Consider the following 21,784-nt stretch of genomic DNA (forward strand, 5'->3'; position numbering starts at 1 on the left):
ATACTGATTAGCAAATCATTTATGTCACTATGCAGCTTTGCTAAAACATTATTTCGATGCTAACTACAGGACAGTTAGAAATACATACCGTATAACTAGACCTCAGACTACTAATTATATCACATATAAATACAATAAACACTACGGAAAGACCACGCGAAACTTCTACATCCCAGACATGATAAACAAATTACCTTTTGAATACAGAAACCTTACAAACTACAATAGCCTGAAAAGAGCTCTAAGGACATACTACGAACAAGAAACACGCATCCAAAATACCATACAAACTTAATGAAACACAATATATTCGCTCAGGCTTCCAGTTCAGCGACGCATCAATAAATTCCAAGTGTGTGTGTGTGTGTGGGTGGGTGTGAGTGTGTGTGTGGGTGGGTGGGTGGGTGGGTGGGTGTGAGTGTGTGTGTGTGCGCGCGCGCGCGCGCGCGCGGGAATTTCTCAATCAAAGATTTCGTAGCTTCCCAACACAGAAAAAAAAAAAAAAAATACATAATAACCAACTGGTGTCATCCTCAGATGAGCTTACATATAAGTTTCGAGGATGAAAGCAAAAAAAATTAGTTCTCATCCAAGGTGTATCATATGTAACCAAATGCATGTAATGTACGTATCACATGAAAACCAATGTATGTAATGTATGTATGATAAGTAAACCAATGTACGTAATGTAAATATCACATGTAAACAAATGTATGTAATGTATATAATAACTGTAACAGATGTATGCAATCTAAAAAAAAATTCTTTTAAAAGTAAATCATAAGTTTACACCGTTATTATTATTATTAACATAGATCTTCAGGGAGTCAGGTACTCATAGAGGGAGGCCACAAACTACCCACCAGCTATCATTCTTATTCTTGAATTCATTCACACTGCTTGCACTCACAACATTCAGTAGCAATCATTTCTTTCACGTACCACCCTACGAAAGAAAAATTTAACCTTCACCTCCTTCTTAGCGGCGTTCATTCTCTTGTTCTTTTCCCTACCCTCCATAAATTGAAAATTTCTGTCAACTGAAATCCTGTATGACCCTTTCAGAAGTTAAAACGTCTCCATCATATCACCCCTCTTTCTCCTGTTTCTTTGTGTCTGCTAATTCTCTACAAATTCTCAATCTGTCTTCATAATCAGTATTCCACAATCCTGATATCATTTTTAACACTCTCCTTTGTACTCTCTCCGATATATCAGAATCACATCGAAAACCAGGAGACCAGACCTTCGCACAATAGTCCAAGTGAGGTCTTATCAAATCCTTATAAAGAGGCAAAATAACATCCTTATCTTTAAATGCTTTTCAGAATTGCAATTATCTTTTGAGTTGTATTTGCAATCTTTGCTACATGGCCCCTAAACTTCAACTTCCTATCTACTAACACTCTAACATCCCTAGCCTCATCAGTTTCTTCTAGCATAATCTCACTAACATAACACGTCATTAGTTATTTAATCCTCAAAAGTGCATGACTTTCATTTACTGACATTGAACTGATGCCCACAGTTCCAGCCTATTGAAATCATTCTGCAAAGACTGCATATCAGGAGCATTCCTGATTACCCTACCTATCTTTGCATCATAAGCAAATAACTGTATGCTTCCTGTCAAATCCTTCCAAATATCAATAATATACAGATGAAAAACAGTGGACCAAGAACTGACCCGTGCGGTACACCACATGTTAACTTAAACCTTGCAGACCTCACATCCTCCCGTATACCACTTTTTGAAATCTGTCAGTCAGCCATCCTCTCATACATGCTAATATTGTATAACCCAAACCCATATTCTCTACTTTATTCCACGGTCTACCATGCGGTATTCTGTCAAAAGCCTTAGCAAAATATCCAGAAGTATCATGGTGTATCCATTCCCCTCGTCTAGTTCAATGGTAACGTTGTTATAGAATGTGAGCAAGTTGCTAAAATATGACCTTCCCTTAGTAAACCTTGTTGCGCATTGCAAAGTAGAGATTCACTGTCAACAAATTTCTGAATGTGAGCCCTAACCAATTTTTTCCAAAATCTTCACCACCACTCCTGAGATACTAATTGGTTGATAGTTGGATACATCGGTCTTTGTACCGCCCTTGTGCAATGCAGTTACCATACATTCTATCTATTCCGGCGGATATTAAATAAGCTTTCTCATTCTCTGTAGACAAATCTCCTTTAAACTGAAATATTCTAAAGCTGCGTGCAGCGACACTTGAGTTTAAAACTATAAATGATAATACCAAGGTGGAGAACAAAATGATATCTCACTTTAAGCATTACTTTTTTTTAATTTTACTGATTTCTCAATTGAATTATTTGATATATTTTACTTTATAGTTTTAAACGGAAGAATTGCAGTCCTATTGTTATTACCTTCATTTCAGAAAAACCCGCACCAAGAAGGGATATTCTCATAAAACTTCCTCATCCTCTTCGTCTTGGTCTGGAGGAGAAGGTAAGCTATGGTTATAAGCACTTTCATTTGCCGTTTCCAAACTCTCAAAAATTTACAAGGTTATTCGAGACGAGTTTTAGCTAAACTGCTTCAGATTATAAAAAGATTATTATTTTTCTTCCTGTTAACGCAGAAATTGTTTATTATTATCTTCTGAGTTGCACTAGAAAGAATATTTGAGAACTTATAGCGAAAGTATTGAGAAATAACACATTTCATTATCTATTTACAATATGAAATACAATAAGAATCTCTTTACAATCCATGTGTAGACTGGTCTGGTTGATTCGGAAATTCCAACTAGCGCCAATAGCATCAAATTGTTGTTTAAGAGATACTTTGTGCCATCAAAGATATCTTTAATTAACACGAAAAGACACAAGGAATGTCCAAAGCAAGATTGAGACAGACAAACCAGAAGCTGTGCAGAAAAGATAATACAAGAACACAAATCTTACATTAGCAACAGTAAATCTGAAAAGTCTGGCTTGGCACAGCACAGAACAGATACTGACCAAAATATCCTGTATTCTGAAACACGCTTACTTCATCGATATCGGTGTAAATTTGAACGCTTTTTTTTTAAAAAAAAAAAAGTCTTCGGGCCTTAAGCCGAGGCTCTTCTAAAATGCATTTAAAAGTTTATCAACAGTATACCTAATAATGTAATATTTATAGTAACCAAAAGTTATAAAATTTGAAATCGCGAAGCTACTTTAATGCTGTTAAGTCTAGCCAATACAATGTTTTCCGCTTTTCAGTCTACTTTCTTCGTTCATTCATACTTGTTTTCTAGAGTAGAGAACCTAATTAATGTTGTAATCTTTAGACCGTGTGTGTGTGTGTGTGTGTGTGTGTGTGTGTGTGTGTCCGGCTAAGTTGTTTTGAATTAGGATCACAGAACAACTAAGATCGGGAAGAATGTATTAATTGCGCGTGTCTTATTCTGGTCGGCTTCGTGGATGAAAAAGGTTTTCAGAGAGGGGGAAACCCTGCATCCACTGCATAAGCACACCCCATCAGTCAAAAATTCACTTTAAAATCTGGATTATCTGACGAAAGGTTTTTTGCTCTCTAGATGGAATTCCAACCAAGTTGACTGAACTGTGAGGCTCGCGCATGTGCGTCCGAAATTTGAAGAAACCATGCTGACAACCTCATGGCCGAAAATAGAAAAACTGAGAAAGAAGTGAGACAGATTTTGATGAGCGACTTACTGAAGCTAAGTGCTGGGTGCCCAGATAGGTTTCAGATAGGTTTCAGATTCAGTTTCGTATTTATTGAAAATGTCTACGTTTAAGACGTACTGGGAGACTTGTGATCTAAAAGTATATCTGCTCAAGATCAAGAATTTCGCGGGTGGACAACATCTACACCCCGTAAAAAAAGAAGTGTAAAAAAAGACGACATGACTGATGTCGTCTTTTTTACACTGCGCAAATCGAAAATGCACAAATCGAAAAACCTGCGGAGATGAAAATGCGAATAGAAAAAATTCGATTCGTTCAGAAAGACAGTGAATTAAGATAGTAATACTTTAATTTAAATAATAAAAAAAAACCCGCTAAAACCCATTTTTTTAGGCCATCATTTAAAGTCATATCACGGTAATATTTTGGCGCTGCAGTTTCAGCGTATGTTAAGACAACATTAAAACCAAGCACGTTTTACTGGACTAGTTGGTGTTAAGACGGGTGAGGATGCAGGTTCTCGATATGAAAGCACTTCCAAATTATCCGTAATTTAATCAAAGTGTCAATTGTGTATTATTCGGAACTATGCATAGTCTCTTAGGAGATTCGTCCATTTAGTGCAATTTAAGAATAAATATTCTAATTCTTAGCTTTAGTTAAGAAAAGTCGACGGTATTAAGATGCTTTCAACTTTTCTCTTCAACGTATTCAAATAAAGTGAAATCAATGCGCCGCACTGTTTCAGATTCTTCGAGAAGGGAGCACGTACAGCAATACAGCCAGATGCGCCACGAACAGAATCCTGACCCTTATGACCACAATGCAGACGAAGTGGAAGAACGGCTGCATTCTCAGACCAGCTTCCAAACCCAATCTGCTCAGCACAGACTTGACAAGCAACAAGGTAAGTGCACTTCTAGCCAAAATAATCCCATCGAAAATGCTAAGATTAATTTCTTCTGCACAATTTAGAATAACTTAGCGTAAGATCCGTCCTATAATTCCTTTATTTCTGAATTACGTTATACTTAATCCGTAATCCGTACAAGTTCATTTGGTCCTTTGCTATTTAAGTTTGTGACCATAATCTTTCCTTTCATTAAACTGTTTGTTCTTTTCTCGCAAGACTTTTTAAACCACTTGAAAAAAAGCATCCTTTTCTAGTGTCATCGTCATTAATTTGGTGATGTCTACCCAAGTTGAAAATGAAGTTTTCTATTTGTAAGAAATGCAACCATTTCATGAACGTTAAAGAAGGTTGTAAGCCCAGAAAAATGTAAGAAATTCATAAAATAACATCGGTTTTGATTTCTTTCCAAATGTAGTAAAATTTATCAAATAGAATGAAAAAAAACAACACCACCAAAGATTATATGGCAGTAGAGATGCTCCTCTCTTTTAGTCTAAGGCTAAAATGAAACTGTAATTAGAATTTTTATATAAAAATATTAAAAAGACTTACCTGATTATTTAAACGAAGATATGAACCTGCATTTGGTGCCAGACTTCACTAAGCAGATTGGAAAAATGTTGAGGATGAAGAACAAATATGTGAGCACAGAAATATATATCCGATATCTGAAATGAAACAGAATCAATAACGAAGAACATGATTAATCAAAAAGACTGAAGATTTTTTAAGTTAAAAATTTAAAAGTTTAAACACTTTAAGACACACGCAATTTACAGACAAAAATACTGGTGGCGGTGCGCAGTAGATGGCGTTGGTGTAGATCAGTGTTTCTCAAACTTCAGATATCCGCATATCCCTTCTTAAATTTTCATTATTACCAAGTACCCCCTAATTAATTAATTAAAAAATAAATTCATAAATAAAAAATAAATAAATTTATTAATTAAAAATTAATCAATTAATTTAATGAATTAATTTAAAATATTAATTAATTAATTTAATGAATTAATTTAAAATATTAATTAAAATTAAATATCTATTTTATTTGAATTTATATGTTCATGTAAACAAAAAATATAATTTATTTTTAAATTTTGGTTCTCGAGAGATGTCAGACGACACACTCTTATCAATTTCATTTGATCCAGATGCAATATCAACGTTTTCTTGCTTACAGCTACTTGTATTTGCTATATTGCTCTCTTTTGGGAGTTTTATAAATCCAATCTTTAACCATTGATCCATACATAAAAATTTGAAAGCTAAAAAAAAATACTGTATTTACTCGAATATAACTCTAACTTTTTTCCTAAAATTAAAGCTAAAAAATCGTGTTGCGAGATGCGTGCGGGAATTTTCGGAAACTAAAGTTTTCAGAAAAAATCTGAAAACGGTGCGACTTACCAAGAAGCTCCTACTCGCTATCACTACTTTTGGCATCGAGAACAGTTTCCTTGTGAGCATCGTCAAAGTCATATACGCAAATAGCGTCATCTTCTTTCCCATTATTTCAAGCAAAAATTACCAATCATTTACAAGACTTGAGATACGTAGAGCAGCTATCAAGAAGTGCATATGATTGGTGCGGTATTAACAAAAGATCGCGCGAACCAAAGACAAATTAGCATTTCAACAGTTGAGTTGAAATGCTGATTCCCTTCAACCGAATTCCATAATATCTGAAACACATTCACTATATATTTCTTAGTTTAAACACGTTAACGACAGGGGTGGTGTCAAGCAAAACCATATGTTCCACCGGCAACATATGGTTTTGCTTGGTCTATACAGCAGTTTCTGTTGGAGAGGGCATGTTATTCATTAGTTAGTGCCGTTTTATCCCGGTTGTTTCTAATTGCACTGTTTGTTGAAAAATATAATGACTCCTTTAATTATGCATGGCCTAAAATTGCCATATACCCCCTAACGACCTTTCGCGTACCCCCGGGGGAACGTGTACCACACTTTGAGAAACACTGGTCTAGATGATGGAGACAGGGAGTTGTAGAGTGGGTGCCCTCCCTCGATGAGTCTGTGGACTCCTTGCAGGTGTCATGAAATAATAATAATAAGAAGAAGAAGAAGAAGAAGAAGAACTAAAAATTAAAGAACAAAGAGGAACAAAGAAACTTGAATTATGTACTTGACATAATTTCTGCTCAATCAAGCCAGGCACCAAATACAGTATTATTCCTACCTTCGCAAAATATATATATATCCACATATGCCTTTTGAATGCTTTTTAATATATAAATACTTTAATTAGTTAGAACATAATTTTAGCCATCGGCTGGAACACAACGGCGGATCGATTACACTCACCCTTAATGAGTACTTGACTCCAAGATCTTTGATGTAATAATAGTTTATATATATATATATATTGACCGTAATAAGTATACCCGTCATTTTAAATTTTAAACCTTATTATAAAACTGTACTGTGCGTTACTGCCACTATAAAACGTGTAAGACGTATAAGACGTATATGGCTTATATAAGATGTATAAGACTGATGATCTGTAGACTAATGACCTAGAATCAATAACATTTTAAATTCTACATTTTCTTTCACACAATAGCTTTTTATTTCACTCGCATAACAGTTGATTAAGGCATACGCAAAAAAACAGTAAATTGCTCAGATAATGAACTGGAGGATCCTATTCTCACTGTGCCATATCACAAATGGTTCCAGTTTATATCCAGCCACATTACCCGTAGCAGAATCATAATACGGGCATTGAGCTTCTTTGAAACTAGGTCTTGTTCGGAAGTGTAGCCGAAAATGTTACTTATTCTCTTATGGCATCGGTTTCCAACCGGTGTTAGCGTACCCCCGGGGGGTACGTGCTACGCCGTTCAAGGATACACGAAAAAGAATTAGTAATGGCGGAAAAACAAGTAAAGTAAACAATTTGACATGAAGATTGGCACTGAACAATAGTGTCAGTATTTAAAAACATTGGGAACAACTGCCTTATGGGATCATGGACGTAAGACGAGGAATGACTGTATATTAATAATTGTTACTGTAGTTAATAATTTATAATTGCAGTTGAATAAGTTTACGTTTTTATAGTATTTATACAAAATAATAAATTATATATATTTACAATTTTTGCTTTAGTGTATTTAAGTGCTGTAACCTCGGCACTTAAGTGTAATAAATGGATTTTTTTTCTTTCTTGATCTCAGTTGAGATGTAATGTCTCAGCTTGCATCCTGGAAGCTTTTTAATAAATTTATTTGATGATGACGCCAGTTAGTTATTGGTTTGATTGCTGTGATGCAAATAGGTTGATATTTGATAGGTCTGATATTCACTACTGCACACACACACACACACACACACACACACACACACACACACACACACACACACACACACACACACACACACACACAGAATAATTTGGAATGTCGTGACTCGTCGCTGAACAAATATATTGTGTTTCATTAAGTTTTTAAGGTGTGTAGAGTAAGTGTTTCTTGTTCATAGTATGTCCTTAAAGCTCTTTTCAGGCTATTGTAGTTTGTAAGGTTTCTGTATTCAAAAGGTAATTTGTTTATCATGTCTGGGATGTAGAAGTTTCGCGTGGGCTTTCCGTAGTGTTTATTTTATTTATATGTGATATATTTAGTAGTCTGAGGTCTTGTTATACGGTATGTATTTCTAACTGTCCTGTAGTTGGCATCGAAATAATGTTTTAGCAAGGCTGCATAGTGACATAAATGTTTTTCTGTCAGTATTTTGTGTTCTGCCATTGCAATGTTTATAAGGTCGTGATTTTCTCTTTGTTCCCAAAAGATCAGTTTTGTCATTTTGTACTGTAGCGACATTAATCTATTTAATTTGTAGGGTGCACAGAAAGCATACGTTCTTATAGCGTATCTTAGTACATTTTGGCATAGTGCTTTATATTAGTGTTTTTAGGCGTATGGGAACTATGTCTTTTAACACTTTCATTGCCAAGCTGAAAATTGGAATTTCGTGTGGTGCCCAATTTTTTTTATTTTTTATTTAGTTAGCGACGTCCACGCGATAATGCGTGATCGGCCGTTTCTTGAGAACTCGCATCGCGCGATATCGCGTGATTGGCAATGAACATGTTAACCTGTAGAGTTTGCCACTTATTGTTCGGAGTTTGTTGTGTAGATGGTTTATGTGGCTATTCTAGTTGATATCTGCATCGAAGGTATCGTATTGTTCCTCCTGAATGATGGTATGGTTTTAGTGTTCTGTGTAATAATAATAATAATAATAATAATAATAATAATAATAATAATAATAAAAGCACTGATATTTTAATTACTTTCCTAAAATATGAGCTACATAAAAAATTCCAAAAATTTTGAACATTATTAAGTTATTTTCTTTTTTTAAATATTAAGAGAGTATTCTCAGCTATTTGACATAATTAAGAAACAAATTTATTAGTAAATATCAGCTTGAAATTATCCACCTTTCAAGTTCCAGATTCTCCAATTAAATGATTTACTCGTGGATCTTGGGATCCTAACTCTAATAGTTGTCTTCTTTCGCTTAGTCTTCATTCTCCTCATCATGAAAAATCTAGTAGAATCATTATTTAATAATATGCAGTGCTTGGAAAGAACTCAATGGACATGATATTTTCAGAAACAAATAGTCATGGCGCCCACCTTATTAAGATGTAGGACCTACTTTCACTACTATGACTGCAGCGGGGCATACTTTCCACAAGTATACGATAGCGATGAGTGGAAATTTTGGACTATGCTTCCTGCAGACATTCAATGAGTTCCTGGACTGCTGTGTGACGGAAGTTCCTTGACTTCACTGACTCTCCAGTTCATCGGATAGACGTTCATGTCCACAAGCGGGCAGCTAATGAGTAGCCTTATGACACGGTCCGTTGTCTTGCTGAAAGTGCTGGTCAGTTCCATAGAAACACCACAAAATAGGAAGCACTGCATTGTCTAGAATGTTCAGACACTTCTCGGAGTTTGATGTTCGTGGAACCATATACAGAGGTCCGAGGCCGAACGAAAAAGTCAGGACCATGCCATCAAACTGCCACCTCCGAATCTCATTCTTGTGGTTTAGCACTCTGGTAAGAGACATTTTCAGCATCCACCACGCCCATGAGTCCACTTACTCGGTAGAGGGTGTAACACGATTCGTCGCTCCATACACACCTTTCCAAACTTCCCCGTCCCACTGTACGTATATGACGATGTAATAAGACTTCATTTTGATTCGCATAATGTGGGCTTGTATATTGCGGTCCTACCATGCCAATCCATGTCGTGAGCCTCGGTTCTTAATATTTTTGTGTAGATAAGTATTCCACTCGATGCTCGGAATTCCGCATTCCAACTGTCAGCCTACGAATGGTGGTTTTTGCCTATTATCCTTCGTATGCACCTTACGGTCACACTCGGTAAGTCCTGTGATCGGTCGTCCACTGCAGGTAGCACTTGCAGTTGGCTCTCTGCACTTCCATTTCCGTATATTCACTGATTCTTGACCTGGGATGGCCTAATTTTCTAGAATTTGCCGAGTAGATGGGCCTCAATTTGGCATCCTATCACAACACCTTTTCAAACTCCATCAGTTCCCTTCTTGCAGCCATTTCACTCAGACCCAGTTGCACTGACTTGGGAGCATCGTATTCCTTTAATCTATACTGGCTAGAAACACGTGACCCGATGGCACTATGGAGGTCCGTTGACTTCTTTCCAAGCAGTGTATATTTGTTTAAAATTTTACATGAACCTTTTCTCGTTTCAGCTGTTAGCTGTGGAATACCAAGGTGGCCTTTGCGTGGTTCCTACTCTTGCAGAACAAGTGGATACACAAAGTGAGTAGTCAAGAATATCAGAATATCTAAAAGAGTGAGGGTTTCAACAGAAACCGGTCGTAGCATAATCATGGTACGATCTAATCATGTAAAATATCCATGAGCAAAGACGCATTTTTCCAGTTTATCCACAAGACAGTAGATGCCTTAATAGTATTATTTAAGATTATGTTTAAGCAATCCTGCGATTCTTCTTCTACTCAGCTTCATTTGATTGTGATTGAGTCTGCAGTTTTATTAAAAAAAAAAAAAAAACACTTATGATTTCATTGTGTTAGAGGTCACTGACAGTTTCTTTGTGATATAAGTGACAAACTTTCCGAATTCTCTGGCACAAGCCTTACAGTAAAATATTTCATTTGAACAAAATAGGTCAGACATGAGTGGGGGGGGGGGGGGAATACGAAGACTTGATTAAACTACGGACAGCTTAAGAATTTATGTGTAGGGATTCACAAACAGATATTAATGTTCATGGATATTTTGAAAAATAATCCAACACTGTTCAAGTAATCTCCTCCTGTTTCTGTTGAGAAACGGCTCTTTGCTCAATTAATTATGAAACTAAACATTAATAAACAATTGTATAACTATTGATGCAATACCAACTGTTTTAGTAATACTATAATAATAAAAAAAACTATAAGTTTGCTTATATAATTGTTTTATTCCGAAAGATCAAAAGCAGTGAATTTTCGAGATTCTTTGTAAGAATAATAAATTTAAAAGATTATCAATTCCAACGCTATAATATTCAAGTGCCTGCGATAATGATATGCATACTGCTCAAATGGCAGAGGAAAGATATAAATTTCACTCTACTCCTCGAGTAGAGTGAAATTTAGTAGACCAACTTTTCTTTGCTTTTATTGTTGTTGTTCGTTATTTTTAGCATACTCCCAAACTTAGTTGATCATTGGTGCATGTAAACAGAGTTTTTGTTTTTCAAGAATATGCTGAGATTTTGAATCCTGCAACTCAGAAAATTCGACATATTAAAATATGTAATAAAACTATTTCTAGTTTGCATTAGCAACACCAGGTGGAGGCAGTTTGCTCTAATTACTCGTACTTCACTTTCCCTTTAGCGCGTTAACCAAAATACATTCAACCACCGTGGTGAAGAAGGGATAGAGACGGGAGGTCCACCGATTTCCAAAATTTTAGGAAAAGAGTGATTCCTACTCTCTGAAAACTGTAAAGGATAAAGGAGTTATTTATCTAATATTATATTTAAAAATAAAAACTAAAAACTAAAAATATTCCAAGCAGGAAAACTTCTCTAATCTGTAAAACTTCAATATCACTGGTCCAACTCCAATCTTAATAGTTTTAATGGTTATAATATCAAGAAATTCAAATCCTTGCTGTCATCTACGCCATTCTCAAGGTAATCCAAATTACGAGTTTGCGTATCTATGAGTTTTCGTCTTTCTGATCAAACCTCGAATGTCAAATAGATATTCAGGAGTTAATTTCAGTTTTCCCATTCCATTCACGTGCCGTCCCCTATCTAGGAACTTGACTACCAGGATGTGACTCATGGCTAACCACGAGTATAACAACATGCGGTGAGGACCCCATCTCTTCCACATATTGTCGTAAGCATTCATGGCTGTAGATCCGTGTGTGTTCACGGGGCCGGTTTACCTGTTCTGAAGGACGAAAAATCGGAGTTTCCGGGTAGAAAATCCCCCCGTATGAGACCGGCTAATCACCTTTAGTCGAAACGAGCCCAAATAAAAGGACAGGAATCGAACCCAGGTCTTTCCGGTACCAAAGCGCTTCGTCTATATCGACCGAGCTACGGAGGTTCAAATTCAGTACGGTAATAATATAAAATAAAATCTCGAACACCATGCACATTCATGCTGGAACGTTTTTTAAAGTAACCTTAATACACTAAAGAGCTATACAAGCTTGTCCAGAGAAACGTTTTTTTTTTTTTCACGAACATCCATGCCCATTCCAGGATGAGAAGCCACAACCTGTTGGTTGGATTGTTAGTATGTTATCAAATCAGACCAACAGGCCTGCCTACTTCATACCCAATTACAACAGCAACTTTCATAATGTTCGGCATGAACTCCAACAGCACAATTTCGAGTTTCCATCAGATAAAATGTTCGTTTTTTTTTTTTGTAATTAAAGCGCAAAAGATATTTTATACGTTAAATATTAAATATGCTCTTCCTACTTCCTTCTGTCCCTTAAAAGAGATAATTGAAAATGACCTCAAAGCATTCAGTTTTACAATATCACTTTGTCTATTTTTGTAGAACTTGCACTGGCAGATGCTCCACGGGATATCAATTTCCGGATGGCAGAACCGAAAAAGTACACGAATGCAACTTGCAAACTGGAGAATGGAATCCAGAAAAAGGCTTCGATGATTGCATAAGTACGTATTTTCTTCTCCGCGCCTTTTTTGTGTAACTTGATTTATTTCTTACTTGCATTTACAGACTAAACTATTATGTAGTGATTTTCTGTCACTTTGAATTTGAACGAATTTGAATATGCAGTTGTTTTTGTGAGTTGTATTAATATGGCCCTTCTTGTATTGATAGGTGCAGACCAACAACAGATAACCTCGCAACAAAGAGGTGAGCACGTTTGGTTTAAATTATAAGTTCAATTTATTAAATGCATTAGAATGAAGTTCTGAACAAACAGTTTTATTTATTTATTTATTTATTTATTTATATTTTCCAAAAGTCCAAGATTATTTTGAAAGTTCGTACAACACACACTCTATCAGTATGTGTAACACCTTCTTTTCTTTCTTTCTTTTTTATATTTTTATAGAAATATGAAATTAAACTTATGGTCACAGCAGGAAAAATACGCTCGTGCACTCGTCGGAGACGAGTAGGATTTGCCAACCAGAATGTCGCTGCAGACTGCACAAAACAGAACATAAAAAAAAAAAAAAAATTTCTGAAAATTTTTAAATTTAAGAAAACACCAAAGAACACTTGTAATAAAAAGGACCATTCTAGTAACAAAAATTAATCTAATAAATTATATTTTTCCCAAATTTTTGTGCTATTTTTCTCATTTTTATCATTTATTGATAAAAATGAGAACACGGGATGGTTCTCACACGAAGGAAACGATTTTCAAAAAATAATAATAATAATAAAAAAACACTAATCTTTTTTGGAATTCACATTGACTTATACAACACTAAAATGTGAGACAAGAATTTTTTTTTTTTTTTCGTAGCGAGTAGGATTTTAAATAATTTGTCGAGCCCTGCATGGCTTAATTAAAATATTTCTCTCTAACTACTTCTTCCTTTTAAATTGTCATATTCAACGCCTACGGATCGAACGATCGTCGACAAATCATCTCCATCCTAAGGCTCCATGAAGTTCTTACTATTTCCAGCCATTTCTCCCCATTCTTTCATTGCTAGGGTGGCTCAATTCTTGCAAAGTCGTTCCACACTTTTTCTGAGTCATCTCCTTCTCCTCATGTCAGTTTGAATACCGACTTTGATCTTGCCGCTATTCCATCCTGAAGATATGCCCGTGCTCTTTCGAATGCCAATATTCACTTAACCTAATCATGCCTGTGTCATCCGTGTCAATATCCATAGAACGCTCAAGAATGTGTGTAATAATCCTTGACTCAAAGCTAGCTTTGAATCAAGGATTAAGGCCTTTACTTTGTGAGTTTTACTTTTCCATATCTTATCTATTTCCTATAGACATTATTTAAATACATAAATAAAAACGCGATAAACTTTTTCTATTCAAGATCCTTTATCATTTCTACTAGCACTTTAATAGTACACTAAATATCAATACCAAATCAACACAGTACACTATCTGTTCTATTCCCTCAGCCATACAGCTGATGGGGGTAGCTGTACGCTACCATACTAGGGAGATGATTATGAACGATGTGGTTTCCCGTTGCCTTCCTTGACAGTACACTAGGGTGCTAAAAAAATACGAAATGATGGAAGTTGGTTGATGAGTTTCATCATTCAGTGTGAGACCACTTAATCTACTTATTGGAAGATTCTGGAAAAATTTTCATGCATTTGGAATTTAGAGAAAAAGACCTGGATTTCTTTCTTCTTAAATGATAGTCCATGTACTGGAGGTCGGCCAGTCAATAGTAGGATAGTACACTGGGCAACAAGGAAATTTTCGCATATCATTTGAAGAGCTGAATTCTCCGAGAAACACTTGAAAGACTATTCTAAGGGTAGCAATAGAAAGAATGAATGAAAATGGGGAGAAATGTATATATATATATATATATATATATATATATATATATTAAAGTCGGTTCGAACAAAATTCATTCCCAAGTGAGCTTTCTGAATTTTCTTAATTGCTAATAAAATAGGATGTGTGTGTTTATAAATTATTTTTATTATAACATATATTATTCACAAATGTGTTTCTAGTGTTAATAACAGAAATATGAAGAATTGAAATCTTGAAAATATGTAATCGAATTTGAGAGAATACTAAATTTAAATACGCTTATTATAACACTAAGTAACACTAACTTTCTTAGAGTGTATTGAAATGAATTAACTTTTAACTTTTTGGCTCAATATAAAGTAGACATTTCCGCGTAGAACAACAAAATTTTATTCAATGGGGTTCAGCCAATGTTATCACTTTAAACTAGCAGAACACAGTTCTAGCTTGTCATCTACACATACATGAAAGTGAGGAGTTCATCCCCTAAAGACATGGATAAAAATCCCCGTCTCATTCTTATTTTCAAGCTGATGAAACCAATTCTGTGAACTTTTTTATCGTCCTCTCAAATAAAAATTCTATCCATCTGTATGTACAATAGATCACTTTAAAAATGTAACTTGACTTTTAAAGCAGATTTTTCGCGAAGGACAGGAGAGATTGCCAGACCATTCCGCTCCTCTCCTCTTGAGCATGATAAAATTTGCAAATTTATCATTAATTAAAAAGAAAATATTTATTGATTATTTTTCGTAATTATTAATCTCTAGAATCTGCGCAAAAACAAATCTTTTGATATAAGTCACTTAAATAATTAGAGATGCATATAAACATATGATATATATATATATATATATATATATATATATATATATAACTCTTTCTTTTAAGGTTACACAGTGATCAGCATTCATATTTACGAATTTAGAGACATAAAAAAACACGTGTTGAAATGATTATTTTACTAAATGTTAATAAAATAACACTTGCCGTTTCAACCCCTGTATTGAGGTCAGCATCAGAGGGATACATGTGTATAGGGAAAACCAAGCTACATGCTCTTGCACTATATACCGGTAAATTAAATCTCTTCTGTTAATTAATCTTTTTCTTAGCCTGACCTCTAGCGATAATTAAAGAAAATAAAATAAAATGAAACTTGAAAAAATAAAAAAATAAAAAATAAAAATAACGTAATAATAATAATAATAATAAATAAATAAATAAATAAAATAACAATCTGAACTGTACAAATCCAGAAGAATCTTAGTACATGAGGACTTTAGCAGAGTTCATTGTAGTTTGTTTATTTATTTTATTTATTAATTATTTAAAATTTTATTCATTTTTTTTTTCAATTTTTATTTTATTTAATTATCGCCAGAGGTCAGGCTAATAAAAATATTAATTAACAGCGTATATTTAATTTACCGGTATGGAGTGCAAAAGCATGTAACTTGCTTCCCTATACACATGTATCCTTCTGATGATGACCTCATTACAGGGGTCGAAACGTCAAGGGTTATTTTATTAATAATTAGTAAAATAATCATCTCAACAAGTGTGTTTTCTGTCCCTAAATTGGTAAATATAAATATGAATATTTTGATATAATTCTTATTTAAAAATGCCTACAAATGTTGGTCGATTGGTAGAGCTTCTGTTACTAATGGCTTACGCAAATATTAAGTTTGAGCGCGGTTAGTAGTTGAAAGGGAATCAGTCGTTTGATTCTGTTGGCACACTCTCCCTCGATGAGTCTTTGACGTCACATAATAATAAAATAATATATTCTGAACACTTTATTCTTTATATATTTCATTTAAAATATGTCTTTTATTTTTTCAGGACGCGAATGCATCAAGCCACAAACACCGATCGCTGGATCTTACTCTTGCAGTGAAAGAAGCTCCAGGATGTAAGCAATTGAAAGTTATTTTTAACATTAATTACTATTCGGGATTCATTTGGTGATGAATTTTGCCCAAATGGCCTAATATATCCAAGTAAACTTCCCTTATAAAATCGCATTAATCCTAGCAGTATACATTACCATGTCTAGGTGTGTGTTCTCTGACTTGTTTGTATGATTTATAAAAAGCAGAAAGGAGTTTCCGCGTTTATTCCTCCTGATAAAACGAGCAGACCAAAATTTTAATCAGTTTTTATTCGCTCAGGATTATCTCAAATATTCATGCCAGCAGTTTCCAATTGAACGTTTATTTCAAAAAGCATTTAACCATTAACGGTTTAAATTAACATTAAACGAAAACGTCAGAAGCTCTTTTCTGTATCAGATATTGAGATATAATTACTATCCTCATCGCTAAATCTAAACTTTGAGTCTTCAGTAATAAATTAAATGAATGTAATAAGTAGTCACAATTCCAATTAAATTATTTGCTCATCATGTCCATCGTAATGTTTATAGGACGTGTGTCGGGGAGTGCATGACGGGATACCAATTTCCTGATGGCAGTTCCGAAAAAGTCCTGGAATGTTACAAAATCACTGGAGAGTGGACTCCAGAGAGTCAATTTCCTGACTGCGCCAGTACGTATATTTTGGGAATTGTTTTAAAAACTTAACTGAATTTTTAAATAAAGGTTGTTTTGCTTATCGCCTTCAGTACACCTTAAAATAAACTAAATTACGAAATTCTCACTTATAAAAATAAATTTTCGCTTTGAGAAGAAATTAATCCGATTCTTCCTTCTCTTTAACAGGACCAGGAGACCAGCGGATGTCCCATACAACACGTGAGTAACTGATCTTACTGTTTGTTGATCTAAATAAGTGCTGAGTTGAAATCGTGCGATATTCTTCAATCTTAATTCATAATAAAATCATTCAGTGCAAAATATCTCTAAATTGCATCATTCGTCATCACCCACATTCCAATAATCAGGCGATAAACTTTAATTAGATGAATATTCTTTAATTAAACCTGAAGCGATGCACTTCGTTGTTGCTTCAGTTGCTTCGAGTCCCAAGAGGTCTTAGGCTATTTCAACGCATTCAATCAGCCCTGTCGGAACCTGAGGGTTATCATCAAGCAAAAACAGACAGAACGGGTGCTGAACACGCACATTACGATGTTAATAAAAGTCGTACCAGACCCTTCTCTGTCTTCACGTAATCCTAAACAAGAGAATTGCTGGTACGATATGGTCTAATGACCACACACTACAGAATCGGATCGGAAATACGAGTTGGGATACGGAACTTTTAAGTATTGGTAACATTTACTGTGCAAACAGAATTGTTCTAAAACACGGCACTTAGCAGCGCATTTTTACGAACACAACAGGAAAAAACTAGTTTTTCGAATTTCATTTCGAAACCATTAGTTAACCGTTCCACATCAGTCTGCCCAGATTTCCGCGATACTTTTCAGGACAAGAAAGCTTCCTGTACATTATGCTAATGATTATGCTGAATACAGTTGATTTTGGGTGATGCAGTCTTTTACTATCACCAAAGAATAGCACTCAAATACGATGTGGAATACTAAGATAATATCCACTCTCGACGTTCTTTTCTTAAGTGCCTCTTCGCGTACTATTGACGGTATAAGTACAATAGTCTGTGGACTGAGTATATCCGTTGCCCAATAAAGCGGTATATACCAAGTGTGACGCAAGAACGCACATACACACGCACGTGCGCGCATACACATATCTACGATTTCCTGATACTTATTCAACATAGTGTAGTCTAACTACTATTTCTGTAATGAATTTCAGCGCCTCTGCCTCGCAGTCTCTGATTATGCGAAAGAAGTTGGAAACAATCGGGTTCAAGTCCCGTTTAGGACACACTGAACTTATATTAGGATTGTTCATAGGAGAAGTGCATATGAATGCTTCTCGCTAGAAAAATAATCGCCAACCAGGCAAACCGATTAGAGAACACGTGCCTACTGTCCGCTCATTGGAAGGTAAGTTACGTAAAATGCACATGCAGTATTTATTCTCTAGGGCAGTATTTCAGGATAATGTAAAAAATATACAAAATAATTAAATTAAATAAGAATTTAAATAATATTTAGCCCACCCAAGGCACTGATAAAGCAAGACAGGTTATGAACTTTCGTGAGAGTCACTTAAAAAATGCAACTTTGAGACAAAAACACATAATCCATTCAAAACATCATCAAGCACTACAGTATGATAATGCCCTCTGCAGAGCAAAGCAAACAAAGGGCGTAATCCAAAAGCGTTGCTGAAGAAAGTTCAGTAAATTTATGTTATATGAATGGGAATACAAAAATCACGTCACTCATTTCCACTCAAAATGCGATGATATTGCAGTTCGGTGAAATGAAATGCCAAACATTAAATGCTTGCCGAATTTCGAGAAATGTAATTACCCAAAGGTCACTGTACAAGAAAGTGAAAGGCGAAAGCTATGCAAATGATCTGACTGAGAACTATCAACAACTTATTTTTAAAAGAGAGGCCTAAGAAAAGTTACATCAGCAGAGACTGCTCGGTAAGCTGTGACCCAGGAAACCATTCTTTCAAATACTAACCATCGCCGACTGTAATGAAAGTTCCTACTCGCAAAAATGAACTCTGAATAGATGTAAGAAGGTATTCTCTTCAAGTGATGAATCTAGCTTGGCTGATGGAAGAGTCAAATGACTCATTATTTGATCCACTACAATACAGAATGCAAAAAAATTGATCTTTGTTCGCATTCCATTGTTTTCATTCACCCTTTATTAACTTTTTTTTTGCCACTGAATATATTCCCTTTATCTCTTGTCTACATGTAAATATTCATATGACTGTGGTCTTGTTATCTGATATGTTGTTCTGGTTACTCCGTCTGTAAGTTGCACTGAAGTCTGATATGTGATTAATAAAGAGTAATTTCACTAAACTATGTAGTGGCATAAGTGTTTCACCTTAAATATTTTGTGTTCTATCATTACAGCCAGTAAAATCGTTAGCTGTTTTCTTTGTTCCCAGAATATCAATATTTTACAAGGATTTTGATCTGTTACGAGTCTACGTAGAAAGCGTATGATGTGATTGCGTATCTTAAAATGCTTTCACATAATGCTTTATAGATTAGTATTTTTATGTGTGTCGGGACAATGTCTTTTAATCGATATAGTTTGCTTGCTATTATTCTGAGTGTGTTCTGTAGATAATTTGTAAGGGTATTCCAGTTTGATCAGCATCGAAGTGAAGTCCGAGATAGAGTGTTGTTTTCACCTGTGTGACGGTTGTAGTTTTAGGATCGGCGCGTTGTGTATAGGAGGATGGATGTCGGATTGTGAGATATTTAGTTTGTATGGGTTGCGTCTTGGGGTTTTTTGAATATCACTAACTTTGTTTTTTCACGGTTTGTATATATGCGTGTCTTCTGCGTATTGGAAGATATTACTTTTTACGGTAAAATGGCTAACTGTGTGTGTGTAAACAGAATTGGAGAGAGGAAAGCTCGTTGTGGTATTCCACAGGTTACCAGTTGTTCTTTGCTGCGTGCTGATCCTATTCGTGTGATGTGCATTCCTTGTCTTTTGAATGCTTTGAACCACTGGAGTGGACGACTTCCAATTCCGATATGCGTTAGTTTCGTAAACAAGGTTTTGTGTGTTAGTGTGTCAAATGCTTTTCTTGGTTCAATGAATACCACTAATACTATTCTATTTTTATCGAATGTAGCATTTATTATGTCTTTGAAATCTTCCAGGAGTGTCACTGTTCCTTTATTTTGTTTGAAACCAATATTGTGTTTTGGGTATGATTTGAAATTTTTCAACGTATGTGGAGAGTTTCTGATGCACGATGCGCTCCAAGATTTTGTTGACTACAGACAATGTGGGACAGTAATTAATTATAATGTGTCTTTTTCTATGTTTGTTTTGGGTGTGATTAATGTTGCCTTTAGTTTACGATATGTGTCCCGTTTCGAAGATTTTATTTAACAGTTTTAATATAACTGGACATAGGTTAGTTGAGTGTTTTTTTATGTATTTTGGTCTTATTCCGTCTATTCCTGTGTCCTTTGTTAGGACCAATGTGATGAATTGCAAGTGAGATCTTCTTTTGTTACTGTGGGGAAACTAATTGACTGGATTGCTGGTAGAACTAGTGGAGAATATTCCTTTGTGTGTGTGTGGGGGGGGGGGATTTGCGCTCACAAGCAACGAAGTGATTTATTGTTTCTAAGGCAGTAGTTTTGTGTGTATTGTCCAGAATTTCATTGATCACGTGCCAGGTTTCCTTTCTGTAGTTTTCAGCTGTGGTTAGTTTGTTTCTGTATTAGTTTCTTTTTGCCCTTCTAATCTGTGTTGTTAAGCGATTCAGTTTCTTTTGTAATCAGCTTGCAAAAATGGTATTGTTAGGTGATCTCTTAAGTTATTTTCATATGGCATCATTTCTTTGTATGTCTATTCATATGTTTTCTGTTATCAAAGGATTCCGTCTAGTTTGAAAGCGTATTTTTATTTTTGTTAATGCTTTGTTATATAGTTCATTAATTGTAAGTTTAACATTGTTATGTACAGCGTCAGCAGAGTCTGGAGATGCTATCTGCATCCAGTCTGTTTTCTGATTTCGTCGTTTACTATTGTTTCTTTTAAGATGCTATTATACACTTTTGTAGTCTCAGCGAGTTTTAAGGCTTCTGGTTCAGTTTGAAACTGTAGTCCAGAGAGTCAACAATCTGACAATTTCACCTATTATCAATATCCATCATAAAGTTTATACATTATGGCGGATAGTGATAGCTGTTTAGAGTGGACCCGTATATTCATGTGGTCAATACAAAGTGATGTGATTGTATTTTCGACTCTCTTCTCGCATATACGACTGTATGAATGGAGTTATGTTATATGCTGATAAGAGGCCTACGTATTGTGTTGTGTTGTTATTTGTGTTCATGATATTCGTATTCTGGTCAGCTATTAATTATTATCAGGTATTCTGAGTCGCCTTCTTGCGTGGCAGAAAGCCATCTGTTTAATTGATCTAGCAATTTTGTAGTGCTTAAATTGGGGGTCTGTATACTGCGTTTAATATTAAGGAGTTCTCTCGTTTCATATTTTTAACTTCGATGCATATTTAAGCACTTAAGCATTTAAAGATTTTTTAAACATGAAGAAAAATTAAT

General features: G+C 35.0%; 1 protein-coding gene across 4 annotated transcripts in view; it reads left to right on the forward strand.

The window, feature by feature from the left end:
* The window catches only part of LOC150109786 (uncharacterized), a 1,408,745-nt gene that overhangs the window by 58,803 nt on the left and 1,328,158 nt on the right, over nt 1-21,784 (forward strand). For all 4 annotated transcript variants that reach the window (XM_090396626.1, XM_090396635.1, XM_090396653.1 and 1 more), the window contains exons 2-9: nt 2,406-2,476; nt 4,415-4,573; nt 10,358-10,427; nt 12,707-12,828; nt 12,998-13,033; nt 16,505-16,574; nt 17,088-17,209; nt 17,383-17,415. In XM_090396626.1, the coding sequence (XP_090252752.1) occupies nt 2,406-2,476; nt 4,415-4,573; nt 10,358-10,427; nt 12,707-12,828; nt 12,998-13,033; nt 16,505-16,574; nt 17,088-17,209; nt 17,383-17,415 (683 nt within the window). The remainder of the gene's footprint in view (nt 1-2,405; nt 2,477-4,414; nt 4,574-10,357; nt 10,428-12,706; nt 12,829-12,997; nt 13,034-16,504; nt 16,575-17,087; nt 17,210-17,382; nt 17,416-21,784) is intronic.

The sequence above is a fragment of the Typopeltis vanoorti genome, chromosome 1 (assembly GCF_054136105.1).
Source record: "Typopeltis vanoorti isolate ZY-2024b chromosome 1, IOZ_Tvanoo_1.0, whole genome shotgun sequence".
NCBI classification, from domain to species: domain Eukaryota; kingdom Metazoa; phylum Arthropoda; class Arachnida; order Uropygi; family Thelyphonidae; genus Typopeltis; species Typopeltis vanoorti.